This window comes from Centruroides vittatus, unplaced genomic scaffold (assembly GCF_030686945.1).
Source record: "Centruroides vittatus isolate TY-2023 unplaced genomic scaffold, ASM3068694v2 contig_329, whole genome shotgun sequence".
In the NCBI taxonomy this organism is placed as follows: Eukaryota; Metazoa; Arthropoda; class Arachnida; order Scorpiones; family Buthidae; genus Centruroides; species Centruroides vittatus.
This window is the reverse complement of record NW_027122113.1, coordinates 2,576,423-2,596,953: the sequence shown is the minus strand read 5'-3', so window position 1 is coordinate 2,596,953 and position 20,531 is coordinate 2,576,423. Positions and strand designations below refer to the sequence as shown.

Below are 20,531 nucleotides of genomic sequence, written 5' to 3'. Positions count from 1 at the left end.
ATATTTATTTCAAACACATTTTATGTTCTATAGTTAATGTTGTATTCTTTTGTAACTGAGGAAGATCGTTAAAAGCGATTGAGTACGTTATTTTTTTATTTAAATTTGCTGGATTGATTAAGGTATAGTTTATTTATAAGTAATTGAATTATTAGTGTTAGTAAAGTAGTGAGTAAGTAATTAGTAGCAGTCTAGTAGTTAGCAAAGCGGCAACGCGACAACGTAGACTTTTTCGCCATTATTTAGAAAGTTAACTGAGTATTTGCGGATCCAGCAGGCCGAAGAATGCGCTGGATCCAGCTGGATTGCTGGATGAGGAATCCAGCAATTGCAATCCCTAACTGGGAGGGAGGAGGTGGGGTCGTCGGTAAGGCGACCGGCGATATTCGAGCAAGGAAGACACCAATTAACAAGGAAACAACGGTTTATTGGATACTAAGGAGACGTTACAAAAATTTAACATTGAGGGGAGTTATAAATCCCTATCACGCGAAGGAGAGAGAGAGAGAGTTCACATAATTGGTTCCATACCTCTTTGCTAATCCGTCTATTCTTAACAATCCAATTGGGCACCACGGTAAAATTATTCGTTAGGAACAAGGGTAAGATGGTAAATCCAACGTGACTTGATCTTGATCGACGATCTTCTCCCCAGAGGGGGGGGAGAAAGCATCTTTTATAGCTTTTTGATGGGAAAATCTGTCACGTGATCGATGGCTGATTGGATTAGGGTTATAGGTCTTCCCGGGATCCAAAACAAATGACGAATTCTGATGCTAACTGTAAACTTAGGTACAAGTTGATCTGCACACAGTGTAAAAACAATGGATAGTTGACAGTTAGGGGAAAAGGGTCTTATATTTTTCTCAGCTAAGGAATTTTGTCGACTAAGCTGTTATATAATAGAGAATTATTAATACTAAATAATTAAAATTTCGGGCTATAAAATCCAGATCTCACATTCACTCCATGTTTTCTTTAAAATCATACTTAAGTAGTGTGATTTTAAAAATATTAGATTGTTAACATTCATGGGTAGACTTATGTTTACAAGTGGAATTTTGGTTTTTCTTTTCTATTTTTCTCTCTCTTGATAAACAATTGATAACAAGGTTTACAATTCGAGGCGACTTATTTGCGCTCTTACAGTAATTTGATATTAGTTACATACAAATAAATCCCGGCGCGTGTTAGACGCGTGACAATATTTATTACTTGAGGCTAGGAGATGGCAGTCTTAGGTTTCTTGGAATCGGTCAGTTGGTTGGCCGGATGACGTTATCGTTGACTCTGGGACGAGAGTAAAGTTCAAAGTTCATAGGTTGAGGGTGTACGTTGGAATTTTCTTTGTTCTGGAATACTGTTTGTAACTTTTCTTAGGCGGGTGATCCTTCTTTGATACTAATCTATAGCAGTGTTTCCCAAAGTGGGGCGTACGCCCCACAGGGGGGCAATTTGCTGGTTGGAGGGGGGCAATTTGAGAATTGACATGACATAATTTACCCCCTTCGCTATGAGCTTTTTTAACGCAACGCTTTAGGTGACAAATAATATGAAAAAGCAATTTTTTAAATAGAGGACTTTAATTATTTATAATAATTTTTAAGATGGTATCAAAACTTAAACTATGTTATTAGAGTCCACAAGTACTGTAACTTTTCAGCTTTTCCCTTTGCTGTATCTCTTGTCGCAGAAATCTTGTATCTCTTAAAGTCGCTAAGTAACAACGTTTTTGCAAAATTTTTCTAAGAATTTAACTCTTATATTTTTAACACCTATATGTCGTAATATTTTTAATTGTCTGTCATTTATATGATTAAATGAATTTATTGATACATGTTGTATAAATATAATTTTTATGTATTGAATAATTTTTGTTTATTTTTTAAACATTTAACTTTTTATATAAGTTTTTAAAGTTTAAAACTATTGATAATATTTATAAACTAATAAACTGTGCTATTTTTGTTAGTTTGAATATCTCTAATAGGAGTGTCTTTGATAAAGGAGTCCATAAGAATTTAATTCCCGCAATCTAATCTTCTGTAATCTTCAGGGCTTGCGTTTATCCCTAGTATTACTTGCGGCAAAATGTATATCTACACAAAAACAATTTTTTCTTAATTTACGTTTACTCTGTCACATTGAATTATTTTTACAAAATTTTATTTTTTTAGCCCATAAAAAATGAGTGGAACAACAAAAAAGAAAGTTCGTCAATATTCAGAGGAATATCTGAAATATGGATTCATACCAGCAGTTAATGATGAGAGGATGCCGTTTTGCTTAATATGCCAGCAATGTTTGACAAACGAATCTATGAAATTGGGTCGGCTTGAAGCACATTTGAAGGCCAAACACAAGGACTATATTAATTCAGATTTAAGTTTCTTCAAAACATTGAAGGAAAAGTTCGAGAAAAGGACGACAATTACTTCAATATTCACGTCTAGAAATGTAACAAATAGTCGTATCCAAGAGGCTAGTTACCAAATCTCTTTGTTAATTGCTAAATCAGGGAAGAGCCACACAATAGGGGAGAATCTAATAAAGCCCTCTATTTCTGCTTTTATGAAAACCATTTTAGAAAAAGATGACGAGGATGTAGTAGCAATGCCTCTTAGTAACAATACTGTCAGCCGAAGGATCGACGAGATGGGCGATGAGATTGAAAAACAACTTGTTTTGAAACTAAAAACCAGAAATTTTTCTGTGCAGATGGACGAGTCAACTCTAAGAGACAGTGAGGCCGTTCTTATCACTTATGTTAGATATATTGAACGTGGACAGTTTGCAGAAGAAATGCTATTTTGTAAACAATTAGAAAGCACTACCAAATCGAGAGACATTTACAACATATTCAAATGCTACTTGGATGACAATGAGATCCCCATGAAGAATGTTATTTCGTGTGCTGCAGATGGTGCCCCCAATATGATGGGCAAGAAAAATGGTTGTTTACAATTGATGAAAGCTGATAATCCAGAAATGACCCTTATTCACTGCGTTATTCATAAAGAAAACTTGGTGGCTAAAAACATGTCTCCTATCCTCCATGAAACACTAAATGCAGTTATCAAATGCATTAACTCGATAAAAGCCAGCGCTAAAACCGAGCGCTTATTTAAGCTATTTTGTGAGGAGCAAAATGAAGACCATGTACGATTGTTACTACACACTGAAGTAAGGTGGCTATCAAAAGGGAATTGTTTAAAACGATTTAATGAGTTGTTTGATTCGCTTAAAAAGTTTTTAATTGATAAGCCTGAAATGAAGTTCTTATTGACAACAAATGGCAAAGCATATGTAAGTTACTTAGCCGATATTTTTGAGAAGCTAAATATATTGAACAAGCAACTACAAGGACCAAGCAAAACACTGGTCGATGCCAAAGCAAAAATATTTGGTTTTGTTAAGAATCTAGAATTAAGTCAGAAACACTTAAGTAACAGAAATTTTGAACAGTTTCATTGGCTCAACAAGTGTAATGTTTCTGACTCTGCAATACTTGAAATTGTTAATCATTTAAAAATTTTAATTACGGATTTTAAAGAGAGATTTGCTGATTTAAAAGAAATGAATTTTCCGACATGGATGGTGCAACCAGGTTTGGTGGATTTAGCTGATATATCCAATCTGCAATATCAAGAAGAACTCGCGGAGTTGCAAAGTGACGAATCTGTAATAACTCTATTTAATATTAAAGGTGCGATGGCATGGCTTTGCGATGAAACAGAAGAAAAATACCCCAATACCACAAAATGTGCAAGAAAACTCTTATTACCGTTTCCATCTTCATATCTAGCTGAATGTGGCTTTAGAGCTGTGAGTGATTTGTTGACTAAAAAAAGAAATCGTCTGGATATAACACAACGTGGAGATTTGAGACTTACGCTAACTAAGCTTGAGCCAGGTATAAAATCGCTGTGTAAAAAGCATTAAGTCCACAAATCACATTAAATTAAGTTTTAAAAATATCTTATTTTTATTTATTAAAAGTTCGTTTCTTTGTTTTGACAACAGTTGTAAGAAATCGCTTTCAAAAATATCATTCATATTACTAAAAAGAACAAAAATAAATTTTTAACTAAAATTATTATATGGGGGGACATGATGATTTTAGAAATGTTAAAGTGGGGCGTGGCCTAAAAAAGTTTGGGAAACACTGATCTATAGGATCGGTGTCTTCGATCGCTTCGTAAAATGTGCCAACCTTGACACCTTTCTCCGATCGTCAGTTCCTCTTCATCTATCTCTCCGCACTCTGACGAGTTCGTTTAATCCGTTCGAAGAGTGGAACAAGATATGTCTTGAGAAGCTGTTGTTAAGCCATGCCTGCCGCACGATACATGTCCGGAAGGAGCAAAGTTTACCATCAACTTACGTCGTTTGGTTGGTCTCCCTTCCCTCTACCGATGGTTTTAGCAGTCAACGAGGACGATGAAGATAGCCGTGTATTATTATTAATGTGCGAAGTAGGATGAATAGCACTTGACTTATTTGTTGGGTTCTTTGATGGGAGCGTGCGCTCTGGCCGGGAGTCGAGTTGCGTCTTCCCATGGGTATTGTTAATGTGATGGAGATGGACACTTCCCTTCCATTTTCGGGATTCTAGCTCCAATTGAATAGTTTGAATTCTGTTTGAAACGGCTCTCCTTTTTTTGTATTGACCAATTCACTTGGTGTGAGCATTTCGCTGGCCCCGACCTCGATCGTATTTGCCCTGTTTCAGGAAGATGTTTCTCATTGAGAAGACAACGCATTATTCATCAAGCAAGTGAACGCAAGCAAGCGAGCCATCTCTTTATTATGCCTTCTGAATCTATCGACGTTCCCACTTTCTGGAAAGTGACGCTGAATGACTCCGCCCGACTCACAAAGACCCAGCCTAAAACTATAAAAGATGCTTCTTTCCCCCCTCCGGGGATTCTCTTATCATCAGCCGTACCAACGCCATCGCAGGTCGCCATCGTTCTGGACCTTAAGTTCCAACGTCAACGCGCTCAGTCGCGATTTTATAAAAGTGTGCAATTCCCGGATACCTAGGAACACTTCTTGGATATCTATGTGTCAAATCGCCAAAGAGGTATGAACTGACCTTGTAAACTCTCTCTCGAGAATAGGGAACCTACGTGAGATAGAGAAATTAGTCGAAATTTACGTTTGTATTTTGTCCATTTTGTTAATTCCAATAAATCTTGTTTTAATTGTTAAATGGTGTCCTCTTTGACTCGAATATCACCTTCGCCTTGTCGTCGACCCCACCTCACCTCCCCTCCACTCGCCCGACAGAACAGTCCTGACCCTCGGGACCGCAACTCGTAAACTTAGCCATCTTGACAAGTGAAAAGGTCAACGACCTGTAGCCGGAAAGGGAGGTACGACTTCCTCTACCTCCCCGGGATCTCACAGGTGACCAACTTTTTTACAATGAAAAGGACACACATAAATTGAAGGAAAAAATATTGTAAATAAAAGAAACATTTTATTCATTGTAGCAACAATACACTATAATAATCTCTACTGCATGCGTATGTGCCATGTTGTGTTTCGGTAAAAAGTAAACAAAGCTACTTGCATGCAGTGCACTCTCTCAAGGTCTCCTGTGCAGAGCACATGCGTTTCATAATCGCGTTTTGCTGCACAGTACCGAGCCTTGATGAACTGTCATGTCAAATACAAACACATCACATCTCATTAAATGCAACGGATCGGCTCGGCATCGATCAAATATGGAGATTTACAGATTAGTCTTCAAATATCAAAAAGAAGGACATGTAGGACACTTTTCGAGGGAGGAAGAACTTACAAAAGAAGGACTGTCCTCCCTAAAGGAGGACGGATGGTCACCTTTATGATAAGATACGTCAAAAATGAATATTTCTATATCGATAGTTCGAATTATAAAAAGAAAGTACCGATTATGAAGTGGGACATAATGAAATTCTGATAGGGTAATTTTTCAACACTACAAAATCTCAATAATGGAAAATTCTTGACAAGTTCTAACAGAGTTGGAAACTTCTTGCATTAGTTTTTGATTTAATTCATGGAAGAATATCTAATTTACTGTTATTAACAATTAGCTTGTTATTCTAGTCTAGCGTTCTTTTGCCAACAAATAACGAAATTTAGATTTTAATTAATTTTTTAAATTATAAGTTATCTTCTGGGTGTGGTCTATTTATTCGGTTTCACTTCCAAATTTAAATTTTTAAATTTTATAATTTAGTGCTACTTTTGGGATTTTTTCCCTCTTTTAATAATCTCATCATGTTTCTGTGGTGACTATTTAAAATATTTATGTAATTGGAGCATGGAAGATAATAATATTCTCTAAATTAAATTTAAAAATATTGATATCATAGCTTTTAAATAAGTAGCTTGCCTCTTGGTAATTAATTTTCCAAAATAAACCGAGAAATTCATGAATATTCAGATTATTTATTAGAGCAAATGTAAAATAACTTCCTACAGAATAGAGATTAACCAAAAATTTTATTTTTATTTTCATTTGCATTTTGAGTGCTTATTTGCAAGAAGTCTTCAATTACAAATTAAAATGTTTATATTATTTACTTTTAGTATATCATATTTTAAATATAAGTGTATATGTGAAACACTAACTAGTATTAGAACGAATTAAAAGCGAATAAATGAATTATTTTGAGTTTTTTTTTTCACTTTATCCACAATAAAACTCTTCGTTATATCCTGGATTATAGGAATTTAATAAATCAAAGTTTATAAATTAATTGCGATGGCAATTTCATTAGAAATTAAGCCTAGAGGATCGAACTCCGATTCCAACACGTTGTTCTAAGTGGTGATAAAACACCAACCAAATGCCGAAATTCTATGGGGCTAGTTTAAGGCTAATTACTAAATAAATTACGTAAGCAATTTGACTTTAGAGGGAGGCGTTATGCGCCATCTCGTATTAACATTAATAATTATAATTTTTAGTTAATTAATTTAAATAATTTAGAGCCGCTGGGAGAAAAAGTCGGCTCGAAGTGGGAGTCGACCCCACAACTGCTTACTGTGTAGATGCGTTGCCAGTTACGCTATCCGGACCTCCAGCCCGATCTCCTCTTCCAGCCTATATAAGTTAACTATATAACCACCAACGGTTATTACAGTCATGTGGTGATGTGTAAACATGTTATTTCTGATAAATGATCCTCACCATTCGTACCATCTTGATAGAACTCACAATAGTATTATAAAGTGCTCTACATTCTTACTGCCTGAGGAGAAAAGAGTTAAAAGTCAGTCCTTATAATCTCCTAAGTATCTTGTAATTTAAATAGGATATTAAAATAAAATTAGATTAATATATAAAATAAGTTTCGTTTTCAGCATTATATGTTTTTGAGTTGTTAAATTTTATAGTTATGTTGTAAAATTTAACGTTGGTACATTAAATTCTTAATAACTGTATTAATTACTATTGATTAAAAAATTACTTCTGTTTTATGAAGTGTGTAATCGAGTACCTCGACTTACACTACCCCGACTTACGCGAACCCGGAGTTACGCGATTTTCAAATATCGTCGATTTGTCTTTTATTTGAGCGCCACGCAACTCTTGATTACTCACCCCCCACATTATTGTTCAGCTTACAAGTTCGGCATGTAGCGCGGAATCGACGCATAGCTACAATTTATTTTGTTATATCCACGGAGACTTGAGAGTCTCTACTATGTCATCCAAACGAAGTAGAACTGATTCCTCTGCATCAAACAAGAAAAGAAAAACTTTATTTTTGGAATGTAAAGATAACATTATTAAAGACTTCGATACAAAAATGAAAATTTGTGAATTGGCAAAGAAGTTTAATCTACCGGAATCGACTGTCAGAACAATTATAAAAGGTAAAGAAAAAATTCTAGAAGCTGTGAAAACTTGACAGAAGGCCTCAGTTCAATTGAAAAGTGGTTACAAATTTTAGAAAATATAGACTCCAACGGAGAGTGCATTTCTTCTACAAAACGAGAAATAAAAAATTATTAGCATGCTACGAGAAAATTTTGCGGAAGAAAAAATCTTTGAGCCGTCAGACGAATTTGTCAGATTTTATGAAGCCTTCTACATTAAAATAACTTCGGTTTACGATTTAGTAATATAATTTGTTATACATATGTATTATCTAAGATTTTATTAAACATTTTTTTCTAAATTATTGTTTTCTTTAGTCTCCGGCTCCAATTAAAAATAATTTGTATGTATTTAAATGCGAAATTATACCCCGACTTATGCGGTAATCGCTCGGTCCCACCTATCGCGTAAGTTCGGGGTATTACTGTATTATAATGTCCGGTACGAATACGAAACGAAGGAAATGCTAATAAGCATAAAATAGAAGTAAAAGCATTTCCTCTATTTGGAATGAATAAAGACTACCTTACACTTCTGTGCTTATGCTTTTTGTAAACGAGTGAAAGGTTCTGAACGTGTAGGTTATGACTCGTTTAATCTCGTCACTATGTTCTATTTTATTAGCTGTATTCAATTCATATTAATCGTACACGTGATGGCCTTTGTTAATTAGTTAGATATCCAAATTTTGCAATTTATTAAACGAGAAATGCATCTGGAATCACAAGTAGCTTGTATGTTTAATGTAGTTTTTCCTGTTCGATTAATGTACTCGTCACCATAGTCTAGATTTTTCCTATTCCTATTTTAGTGCAGGCAATCACACCAATTGCAGTTGTAAATCGGTATTCATTTTGCCATAGCTGTTTTGCTTCCGTGACAAAATTATTTTTTGTAGGAAATTTTATCCAACGATCAAACTGAGCTATTATTTTCTCCACATTTCTCACAGTTCGTTATACCGTTGACTGTTCTACATCAAGTTCTTCTCCTATGTCTTTTTGGAATCCAGGATCAGCTAAATATCTTAAATATATTTTCATTTTTTTGTAAAAAAGTTAGCGCACCACAGCCTGATTCAGTCGTCACACCTTTTGAAATCTAAACAATGCTTTAAAATCACTGACTTGTGGAGAAGAACGAAGTTTATAATATTTAACATTCTTTAGATTAACTACGTCAGTCATAGTTAAAAATTAATAGAAAATAAACTTAGATAAAGGCAACAACAAACCACACTTCTTGCAGTTAAGTCTACGTCTGATTAGATGCATATATTTTGAAGGATATGCTTATAATTCGAAGTAAATGCTTACTTTTATTCATACGGAATACTTATTATTAAAGCAAAATCTTCATTCAAAAGCATTTGCTTCATGCTCATAAGTATAAGATTTTACTTCTATTTTTATTCATATGGCTTAATATGAAATCTATTTCAGAATTCTTGAAACTCTTCTAAAATTCTTGTTCTCTAATGAAACAAAAGCTTTGTTTCATTAAATGAAAAATTCGTGAAGTTAAAAATACAAATGAAAGCATTGAAATTTGATTCATTTGAATCAAATTGATATTTTTCTGTTCCTTATTTCATTTAAAATAATATCTACGAAATGTATGTTAAGCAGATTTGATTATATAAGACTGTATTCAAAGCATTTTATGGCTCAAATACTTGGTGGAAGCTATTGATTTGATTTTAAAAAATACTTGTTTTTGTAAAACTTGCAAAGTATTTTGTTGATTAATAAAGAAAATAAAGTGATGCCGATCAAATTAAAAAATGGACAAAGAGCAAAGAAAAGAAAAAGGTGGTAAGGGTTTCTTTTCTTGCATGTCACACGAATAGGTTAAGGAGAGAGTATACATGGCGCCATCTGTCATGAAACTTTATTAAAAATGATTTTTTTTAAAATATGAAATATTATAAAAGACAAAAACCTTATTTTTGGGAAATGGGTTGAATTAAAAAAAGTTGTAAATGCTACTAATGACTAAAATTAAATGTGACATCACTTGAGTATAATTCCCTACCCCTCTATCGCTCCTTCCTTTTGACATATAATCTCCAAAATAATAGCATCAATGCCTCATATATAGAGGTAATTGCACCAAATTTCAAAATTTCTGGTGTGTAGGATCCAATAAAAATTAAAATACAGGCTAAAACATGCACACGATTTTGCTGTCTCTTTTTTTAAATTACAACGTCAAAAAGGGTCAAAATTATAAGTTTCCTTTTGTCACTTTAACAGCCAGAAAGGGAATAAATTAAAATACAAGAACCTGAAAAATATAATTATGATAATAAAGATAAACGTTTAACTTTATAAATTTGTTATGTTAGAAAATACTGTACAATGAAACTTCCATTAACGAGCACCTGTACTTAATGTACTGTACATTTTTACAATCCCCTGACCCTTCAAATAGGACATCTATAATATTTACTTCTAAATAGTGGACACTCTAAATAACGGACGCCATCGTCCATAACCAACCTTACGAAAACGTAGTTTCGCCTTCAATGTTCTGAAAGAATTACCGTATATCTCGGCGGATAAGACGATAGTTGAATCATAAAAAATGGGCCCCAAAATCCGGGGTCGTCTTATACGACAGATACAAAAACTTTTAGATTGAAATTTATATAAATTAAAACCATTATGAAAAGACAGACAAACCGTAATTATTTACTAGAAGAGAGTAGGATATGTGCCCAAAATAGAATAGCCCATAGAATGTTTTTGTGAATAGTCAGTCATCACACGAATGCCCAAATCAGTGCGAATGTTTGCAACAATCGCAAGGCAGTGCTGCCAGATGAAAAAAAAAATAAAATTAATTTATTCGAAAAATTACAAATAGGACATAATTCCATATACACTATACATTGTTGTTATCCAGATGATGATCGCTGATCTAAACTAAATTCATAGGCCGTTGATAGTTTGGGAGTCGTCTTATAGGACAAATATATGCTAAAACCATAAATCTTTGACGAAAATTTATACTTCGTCTTATCTGAAGGTCGTCTTATCCGCCGAGATATACGGTAATTACGTATGAAATATTTTAAAACTAAAAGAATAGGTTCAAATACTCTTTCAGAGGATCGTAGGCAGTGGCGTAGCGTGGGTGTCAGCCGCCCGGGGCGGAGGAAAATTTCGCCCCCCTTAAATAAAATACGGAGGAATCCCTACAAGTCAGTACAGACGGTGTTGTCAGTCGCTGCAATGAGCAACATGTCATTATTATACATTCATTTAAAGAAAGGGGATTCCCCAGTTTCGTCACAGAATAAGTAATGAAAAATTCCGTGCTCATTTCAATCGGTCCGAATCGTAGGTGCGACAAAAATATGAAATGAAATGGTTCAAATTTTTACAAGATATTATTATTTATTGTGAAAAAATGCCGCCCCCACTACGCTACGCCACTGATCGTAGGCATCTAATAAAGACGCTGCAAATAAGAATAGGGAGTCGGGCAGGTTGTAAAAAGCCAAATAATACTCTCTATCTGTTAGAAAACACTAATCTGGTTAAGTTGTCAATCATCATTTATCGTTAATGTCATTAAACTTCTGTCTTATTGTTGAAATTAAATCCGGTTCCAAGAAATCGTAAACTTTTTCTGAGTTATTCATTTATTCGACAAGAACCGTAGTGCAATCAATCTTATTTATTGTCGTACAATATACATGCTTGGTATCGCATAAGCATAACCAAGATAAGAAACAGAACTTTAGAATAATATACAAGGAAATAATACATCGGGATAATGTAAAGTTAAGATACTACAATATTAAATACAATACTAAAGTAGGATACAAGAAATAAAATGCATAATACATAGGATACAGGATTATATAATAATAAGATACATGATACAAAGTTACCAAATATACATAAGGTATGTAAATAGAGTACAAATGTATACAAATACACAGAAACAATAATTAAACAGTAATTACACAATAATTACATGGCAGATAGGCGAATCAAATAGATGACGTTAACGGGAAGACGTAATAGCACGGGATAGCTCGAAGAACTGTTTTGCCATTTTGCAGAAGGCTAATCGTGATATATCTCACCATTAGCAAGGAGATCAGAGAGACGACATGGCCAAGTAATGCCGTGGTCATTAAGTAGTAGTTTTATCCTCAGACGATCAGCTTCAAGCATAACAGTCGAATATATAGTGACTGGGACTGTCCTCCACCTGGCAGGTAGGACAGAAACGAGAAGGGTGGTTGGTAAACCGGGAAAAATAAACACCAAATCTACTATGTCCGGTGAGAAATTGTAAAATAGTTTGGGGAGAAACAGTCAAATGTGAAGAAATCGATGATGTTTGGGATGAATTTGTAGGTGATGCAGTTATTATTAATCCGGATGGTCTGCCAGGTGGATAGATTGTCCTTCCAGAGAAGCTGTCGAATCGTGTGTTTATTAGCTTTGTTGTATACAATAGGGATAGAATTGTCCCTTTGTAGTTTTAAATATTTCTAGCCATTCTTAAAATAATTTTAGGTCAGCTTTTAAGCATAAACGTGTTTCTACCTGGTAAGTTTACGTGCTCAGCTACTTTACGTGAAGACACGTGATTTCACCAGTCGATCCGTAGCAGGTGGTTTTGAAGGAGTGAAAGATGGAGTAGGCTAAATTTTCTACCGAAAACGGAAGTTTAGAGGGTATTTCCGTGTTATATTTAATAATGTTTTTTTGTCGAAAATTTCTGAAGTTTTGCGGGTAGGTTTGTTTATTTGGGGAATTCATTTAAATTTTGGTAAAGTTCGAGGAATGGGGAGATAATGGGAGTCGTGTGTATCTCCAGTAGAGTCGGACTTAATGACGATTTTACTCTTTATTATCATTTACAATTTTTTTTTATTATAAAACTCATCCTTACCCTCAAAATTAAGCTGTTTGCCATTTTATAATAGCTAAAAACATTATCAATATTTTATTTTAAAAATTAGTATGTAACAATGTATAATTTGATAAATAACTAATCATTTTAGTCTTTTAAATGGCCTGCTCTCTTTTTCCTTTATGCCTCAACAAAAGTTTATTTTTACAAATAAGCAAAAAAGACCCGAAAGAAATTGTATAATTGTTAATTCATTGGTTGATATCAAACATAAATATAAAAAAATAAAGGAAAGAAACAATTGAATAAAATTAAAAAGTGTATAAAGCGTTTTTATATTTTAATTTAAAAGAAGATAAAGTAAGAAATAACGTGACTTTTAGTTCAAAGCGAGTTGGTATATGGGCTACTTCATCGAAGCCTCCTGCCAGTACGCTTTCCGCATCAGATCCTTTTATCTAACTCAGTTATTAAGATAAAGGGAGGACAGACAGAAAGACAACAGTGAAAATTTATTGGTTTAAGAATTTTTTTCAAATTGCAACCCAAAAAATTTTAATTGATTTTATTGCATAAATTTTCATATCAGATGTAAAATATGGGTTATAATCACAAAAATATTTACTAATCACGACAGCGTTTAATTTAAAAAATACGTAAATTTTGGACGTGCTGATAAAGTTCCATAATATATAGATTTTTTATTCGAGAAAGTTTTACATAAAGACATTTTAATTATATATTGAATAATAACAATTCAGGTATTGATATGAAGTTACGACAATGTGATTAATTGATAACGAAAGTTGTTTCCAACAAATTTCTACATAAACTCTCTTTCGTAGATTCAAACAGAAAATTGCAATTAGAAAATTTCAGCAAATTCGAAAATATTAAAGTTTCTTTTAAAAGCACGTGCTAAAAAATACCGAGATCGACGGAAGTGTTACTTTTTTTTTAATACAATTATAAAATTCGAAGAGAATTACGTCTGAATATGAATATTGTAATGTTTTTCAGTTCAAACTTATCGGAAATTGGAAAAACATCATTTTAATTTAAAACAGTTTTGACTACATCTTTCGATCATTATACATCAATAGATATTAAAAATAATATACCTTCGAAATTTCTAAGTGTGAATATTCTAATGCACTTTTTGATCACGGTTCCGAATGAATTTCGGTGGACATAATTAACATTCATAGGGCTTTCGTCTGATGTGGATCCGAAGGTGTCTAATTAAGCTTCCCCTTCGTGTAAACTTCTGTTTACACTCGTCACAAGTGTAAGGCTTTTCTCTGGTGTGGATCCGAAAGTGTTTAATTAAATGTTCCTTTTGTGTAAACTTCTGTTTACACTCGTCACAAGTGTAAGGCTTTTCTCCGGTGTGGATCCGAAGGTGTTTAATTAAGTTTCCTTTTAGTGTAAACTTCTGCTTACACTCGTCACAAGTGTAAGGCTTTTCTCCGGTGTGGATCCGAAGGTGTTTAATTAAGTTTCCTTTTTCTGTAAACTTCTGCTTACACTCGTCACAAGTGTAAGGCTTTTCTCCGGTGTGGATCCGAAAGTGTTTAATTAAATTTTCCTTTTGTGTAAACTTCTGTTTACACTCGTCACAACTGTATGGCTTTTCTCCAGTATGGATTCTTTCATGCCTTTGCAAATTTCGTTTAGTTGCGAAATTCTTCTTACAGCGTTTACATGAAAATTTATGTTGGTTCCTTTTCTCTGCAATTAAAAAAAATTGTTTTAAATAATATGTCATAGATATATAATGAAGAGTTTCTTAAATAAAACCAATAATTGAATCAATAATAATATTTAATTAAATACAGTAATAATTTTTATATCTAGAAGCAAATTTCCGCATCAAAACACAAAAACTAATTTTAGAAATAATAAAGTTCGAGTGTATGTGTTTTATGCCACTAATATATTAAACCACAGCTGATCATTCACGACATATTAAAGTAAACAATTTCTGTAAAACAATTTTCAAGTGTATTTATATCTTCGTGAATTTTCTGTTTGTATCCTTGCATTGGATTTCCCACTTCTTTTATATTTTTAAATGAAGAGCACTGATGTAAGTAAAGCTAATATTCAATTTTCTCTTTAATCTTGGAAAATATTTTCTTCTAAATCTTCTATTTCATCCAAAGAACAACTGAAAGTAATAACAACATACATGAGATAAATTGTACAATATTTAATTTTACATGACTTTTACTATATATTCATATTCTTATTCATTAGTATTGTTAAATATAAATGCGTATAATATGTTGCATTCACATAAAAAAAATATTGTATTTTTAAAAGACTTAAGTATACTCCCCTCATAACTCCCTTTTCGCTAAGAGAAACTCACAACGTTGGAACGTGTAAAATACAAATTGTTAAGACTGAATCATGGATTTCACTCTTGCAAGATTGAATTTCGTTCTTCTCATTTTTTGTTTGTTTTTCGTATTTCCAGGTTGAAAATTAGCTAAAAAAATAAATAATAAAATTATCTTAAATATCAGACAAATTCATATTCAATGTATATTGTACAGTGATTGAAATTTCTATTCTCTACGCTAAATTTTTTAATATATATAAATCCTCTTTTCAAATTACTTGATATTTGCAGATAAACAGTGTACACATTTAATAAAATACCAATAAACTTTTCAGAAGTCTATTCTGGTAATTTTGAATTTTTGTGATGAAGTGTCACTGGTGAATTTTTTCAAAATTCTTCTAAAAAGATGTCTATACCCGAAAATATCTATACAGGATGTAAATGGTATGTAAAAAGTAAATCTAAATTGGAATAGAACTAAGTTTTGTTATTGTAGACGTTTACATTGATTAATTACGATACCTGTAATATGAAACATAGAAGAAAAGATTATGAGTAGGTCGAACTTGTAATATTTTCAGTCGACTGCAAATTTAACAACTTTGGCTCTGTTGGTCGAATTGTGAACAGAATATCTATTGGAACAAAGTTTGGGGGATACTATAGATTACCACCTATGGAATTTCGGGTTTTTGAGTATATATCTGAACTCAGGAGACCGAGACGAGTTCAACGATACCCTACTTTTGGACCGGAGACGAAAAATAAAAAAGTTATCATACTTTTTTCCAGCGATCGCGCGATGATAGGGAGTCGCGTCGCTCTCTCCGCTAAGTCGGCCTCGCTATTGCGATCGAGAGTTGCGTCGCCTGCCGTTAAAATTGCCTTTAGTATAAGTTTTCCCCTCTTTTTTTACTTTGTTCAAGAACTACCGTGAATCAATAACTAGTGACGTTTAGCACATGGCGGCCTGCCGGCGGCTCCCATCCGGGAGGTCAGTCGGAAGCACGAACAGTGGGAACGGCCGCCATGTTCGCTGCCATAAGTAACATTAACTGAAATGACGATCGCGCGATAATCGGAATCGTCGCTCTCTCCGCTCTCGTATCGCGTGTTTAACCCTCCTGGAGATGACCGTAGTCCGACGTCACGGTTTTCAGACTTTACCGCAAGATGGCAGTACTAGCAACTGTGGTGCCGTCTTCGTGAGAGCATTAAAAAAAGTATGGAAACATAAAAAGTATGATAACTTTCTTATTTTTCGTCTCCGGTCAAAAAATAGGGTACCGTTGAACTCGTCTCGGTCCCGTGAGTTCAAATATATAATCAAAGTCCTGAAATTCCGTAGGTGGTAAACTATAGTATACCCCAAAGTTTTTCCTTAAACATGGAGAAGGAAGTGTTATGGTTTGCGCATAAATGGCAGCCTGTGGAGGTGGAAGGCAAGTGTTTAGTGATGCAAATATGTATGGAGAATGTCCATATATTTCATAAGAAGAAAAAAACTTTCGCTGTAAAACTACGTATCTCTCAGTGATCGTAAACGAAAATGTTCATTCCTTTTTGTGCATGTGCGTGGACATGCGCAATGAATGGATTGACGAAAGATAACACTTAAGTAACGAAAGTGAAGTCATTGCGCATGCGAGTGGAAATTGACAAAAGTCATTGCCTTTTAAATATTTTCGCAAATGGCGAATTTTAAAGTTACTTTACTTTATTAAATTTTAAATTTAAACTTTAAAAAAACGTAGCCCCATTGTGTCACTTCTATTACAATTTTTTTTAAATGTCCCCGTCGTTACTATGTAACGCATTATCCAATAGGAAGTAATGACCTAACGAACCCATTAGCTTCAATCTCTAGTTTCCGATGAAAAGCTTCAATCACATTTATTTATATGTAATAAATACATTTAATTTGAACGTTGTCGATAATTTTAAAATGAACAATACGATATTTAATATTATTCAACGTATTTTCAATTTATATTTTAGGACTTACCAAACGCATCAATTAAGTATTTGCTGATTATAAAATTTATTACAATTGTAAATAATTGTATACTCGATTGCTGTGTGTGATAAGCCCTAAAATACAAATTACAATGGTCTTCGTTTATGCAAGAATTACGTTGAATAATGTGACATTTAATTCTTTTCTTATTGTCAAAGCTCTTAAAAAGTTAAATGTAAATTAATCAACTATAAAAAATAAATGAATTCAATTAGCACTGAATGAAATATAAATACCTAACAGGATTATGGGCAAATATTTCAGTATTTTTGTTAAATCTATTATTGTTAAATCTAAATATTAAATCTATAGAATATCCATTATTGTAATGAAACGTTTATTTTTACATTACAAATATTTAAGTAAACTTATTTTTCATGACTGAGTCTAACTGTTACAGCTAAGGACTAGAATTATGAGCGTAAAAATTAAGGAAATCCCTACTACTCAGAAAAGGGGTTTCAAGTTCGTTCCTTTTTATCTTGATTTTGGAGATTCTTTCACTGTAATTTTAGCTTACTTTATTTCGAAGTTCCTTCTTTTTTCTTGACTTTTATTTATTAGAAAAGATAAATTCCACGGTTAATGTTACCTTAGGTTCCAAGATGGCGACATCTTGTTTGCTCACGCACATGTGCAAACAAGATGGCGACCGTCGACAATAACCTAAACGCGCCTATATTTAAACTATTTTTTAAACTGTGACATTTTTAAAACGTAAATTTGCTACTTACTTTTTCCCATGCTTTTGGTTTCATTTCCTTCTTTTGGATCAAAGACGCAACATAAACTCATCATACTACCTGAAATCCATTGAGAACAGGACGTAATGAAGTACGAGATTGGATACATCCTCGACTTCGTCAATTCAGCTACGCTTGTAGACGTTATTTTCTTTGTCTTTTTAAAGTCAAATTTGTTGTTGTTGTATTTTCCTTTCCCTCCTCTGTTTTCTTTGTTTCCTTCTTTTTATTATTAGGACCTCCTATTTTAAATGATGTTATTTAAGGCTATAATCATCATTAAACGTAAATGATTCGACCAATCGTTGCTAGCCTTTCTTGATATACCAGCCGCGATTACCGAATTGGTTGCTGTAGATTCCAGACAATGATAGTGTCAAATGAACGACAAATGTCCACAACAAATATTACCTATTTTGCTCTTAAATGTTCCTTCGTAAACATAGTAATTAGTTCTAAAATTGGTAGAAAACAAGAATTACTGTTACTCCGATAGTATAATTTGCATGTTTTCGCATATAAAATGCATACTGATTCAATTTGTTGTATAACTAACTTTACGGCAAATTTAAAACCATTATCAACATATGGTTCCCAACCTAATTTCAAAAATACGGATTCCAGTAAACGATAGAATTTGTGGGTGGTACAACCTGACCAAAATTCGACGGAATTTAGGTCTAAAGAACTCATTATCACAGTATAACGAACAAACATCAGCGGCCGGATGGCCGAGCGGTCAAGGTTAGCAGCCTACCGCCCTGGGGGACCCGGGATCGAATCCGGACAGGTCGAGAAATCCCCAGAAATTTTTCGGGGGTGGTCCGTCCGGATATGTCGGTCCCCGTCCCTCACCACCCGGCCGCCCCATTGTGGGCCTGGCTGAACCCATAATGGGCTTGCTATAAGAGGCCCTCTTAGTGCCCACTGGGCGGAAAGAGTTACAAAAAAAAAAACTATAAATATTAAAAAGTAACAATAGATATGATAATAATTAAAAAATAAATAAAAATAATTTATTTTTAAGTAAAAAATATTTACCTAAATATCTTTTTAGCATAAAAATATTATAGAACTAGCTATCACAGATTACACTACACACGCATCGACATGAAGTTACAAACGTCTAACAGTTAATTTGCATAATTCCACGATAAACATCCATCTACTACGTCATATCAAATGATTTGCATATTCACGCACAATCAGATTTTACGTCATGTTCAACAAATTTACACATTTTGTCACGTTTCTTAACATATAGCTCCCTCTATCAACCAGAGGCGTGCCGTCATTGGAAGCGGTGGAAGCGCCGCTTCCCTTGTATTTTCTAAAATATAAATTTTCATATTTTAACGCAGTTTGAATTAATTAAAATTAATATTTTATTATAATTGCCTTATGTATCCTATTACAAAGCTTTATACTACATGTGAAATGTGTATATTTGTTATTGTTGCTATTGTATATTCGAATATCAGTGGCGGAATGGAAGCGCTGTATTGTCGAAACCGGGTCAGTTTCCAAGCAGCCAGATTATACGCATTCGCGCAAACGCTTTACAGAGCACCAACCTCACACGGTTTAGCTGGTGGAAGCTACACACGTATAACGCTTCCAATGATTCTATCCCGGACCGGTTCTGGGCTGCTAGATATTTGGCCGCCCTCGCCCGATTATGTGAATCATAAGTACATTTATAACTTAATCTAACCGATAGGAATTTACTGGTATGTTTTTATGATAGTTCTATGTAGTTGACAAAAGTTTAAAACAATCCATTAAAATATTTGATATTTTTATTCCGCTTTCCCATCTTATATTACTTACGGATTTCAATGTTAAACCAGTGATATTACGATTTCCTATGTCCCATCTATAAGGGTATGTAGAAGAAAACGCGTACAATGCTTGTACAATGTTAAAAAATTAACTGTTACTTTGGCAGCATCATTTACAACCAAATTTAATGAATGAGACGCACAAGGTACGAAAAAGCCATTAAGTGGGGAGTAACCGAGGCCGCTCAGAATGCTGTATGTCCAACTTTACAGCAGAAATTTATACGAATAAACGTTGCTTTGAACTACCCTCAAAACTAATGAAAATAAATGAATAGTGACGCACGAATATGCAAGTATTCCGTTCGTTTGATAATTCGGGTAACGTAGACATTCAAGTTTTAACAGTGATCAGTAGTATTGACAGGTGTAATTGAATACATGTGGATGTTGATCCCAACCAAATTTCTCGAACATTTAGCATCATGTTGAATACCGTATATAATGGATTATATATCTGAAAATAAAAAATATGGAAAAGTTGATTTATTCGAAATTTATTTTACCTAATACTAAGTATTTGTTTTTATTTCTAGGAATGGAAGCGGTATTTAATAATCAGTTTTTACTAAGAAATTCTTAGCCGTTGTAAACAAACTTATTTATTATCATTAGAGTACAGGTTTTCAGTCAAGCGGCAATGGTATTTTGTGCGTAAGATAGGAATTCATTTTGAATAATATTATGCTAAATCTACTTAATAAAACGCAATTAAAATTCAAGAATACATAGCCAATAAATGGGTTTCCTGTTAACTGGCAATTCGAAATCATCAGAAAATATTTCTAGTTTTCTGCCAATTGATCGTCTGTTGAGAAGG

The 20,531-nt window shown here is 33.6% G+C and overlaps 3 protein-coding genes across 3 annotated transcripts in view; 2 read left to right on the top strand and 1 right to left on the bottom strand.

The window, feature by feature from the left end:
* LOC136973776 (ubiquitin-conjugating enzyme E2 T-like) overlaps positions 1-20,531 on the top strand; it is a 290,402-nt gene that overhangs the window by 69,350 nt on the left and 200,521 nt on the right. The gene's annotated exons all lie outside the window — the stretch shown is intronic.
* On the top strand, positions 2,188-3,942 carry LOC136973885 (zinc finger BED domain-containing protein 5-like). The gene has a single exon (XM_067268663.1). It carries the CDS (start codon positions 2,188-2,190, stop codon positions 3,940-3,942), a length of 1,755 nt encoding a protein of 584 aa, XP_067124764.1.
* LOC136973884 (gastrula zinc finger protein XlCGF8.2DB-like) lies at positions 13,956-17,979 on the bottom strand. Its single transcript, XM_067268662.1, has 2 exons — positions 17,862-17,979; positions 13,956-14,491 (listed from the first exon to the last, which is right to left on the bottom strand). The coding sequence occupies exons 1-2, from the start codon at positions 17,977-17,979 to the stop codon at positions 13,956-13,958; spliced, it is 654 nt and encodes a 217-aa protein (XP_067124763.1).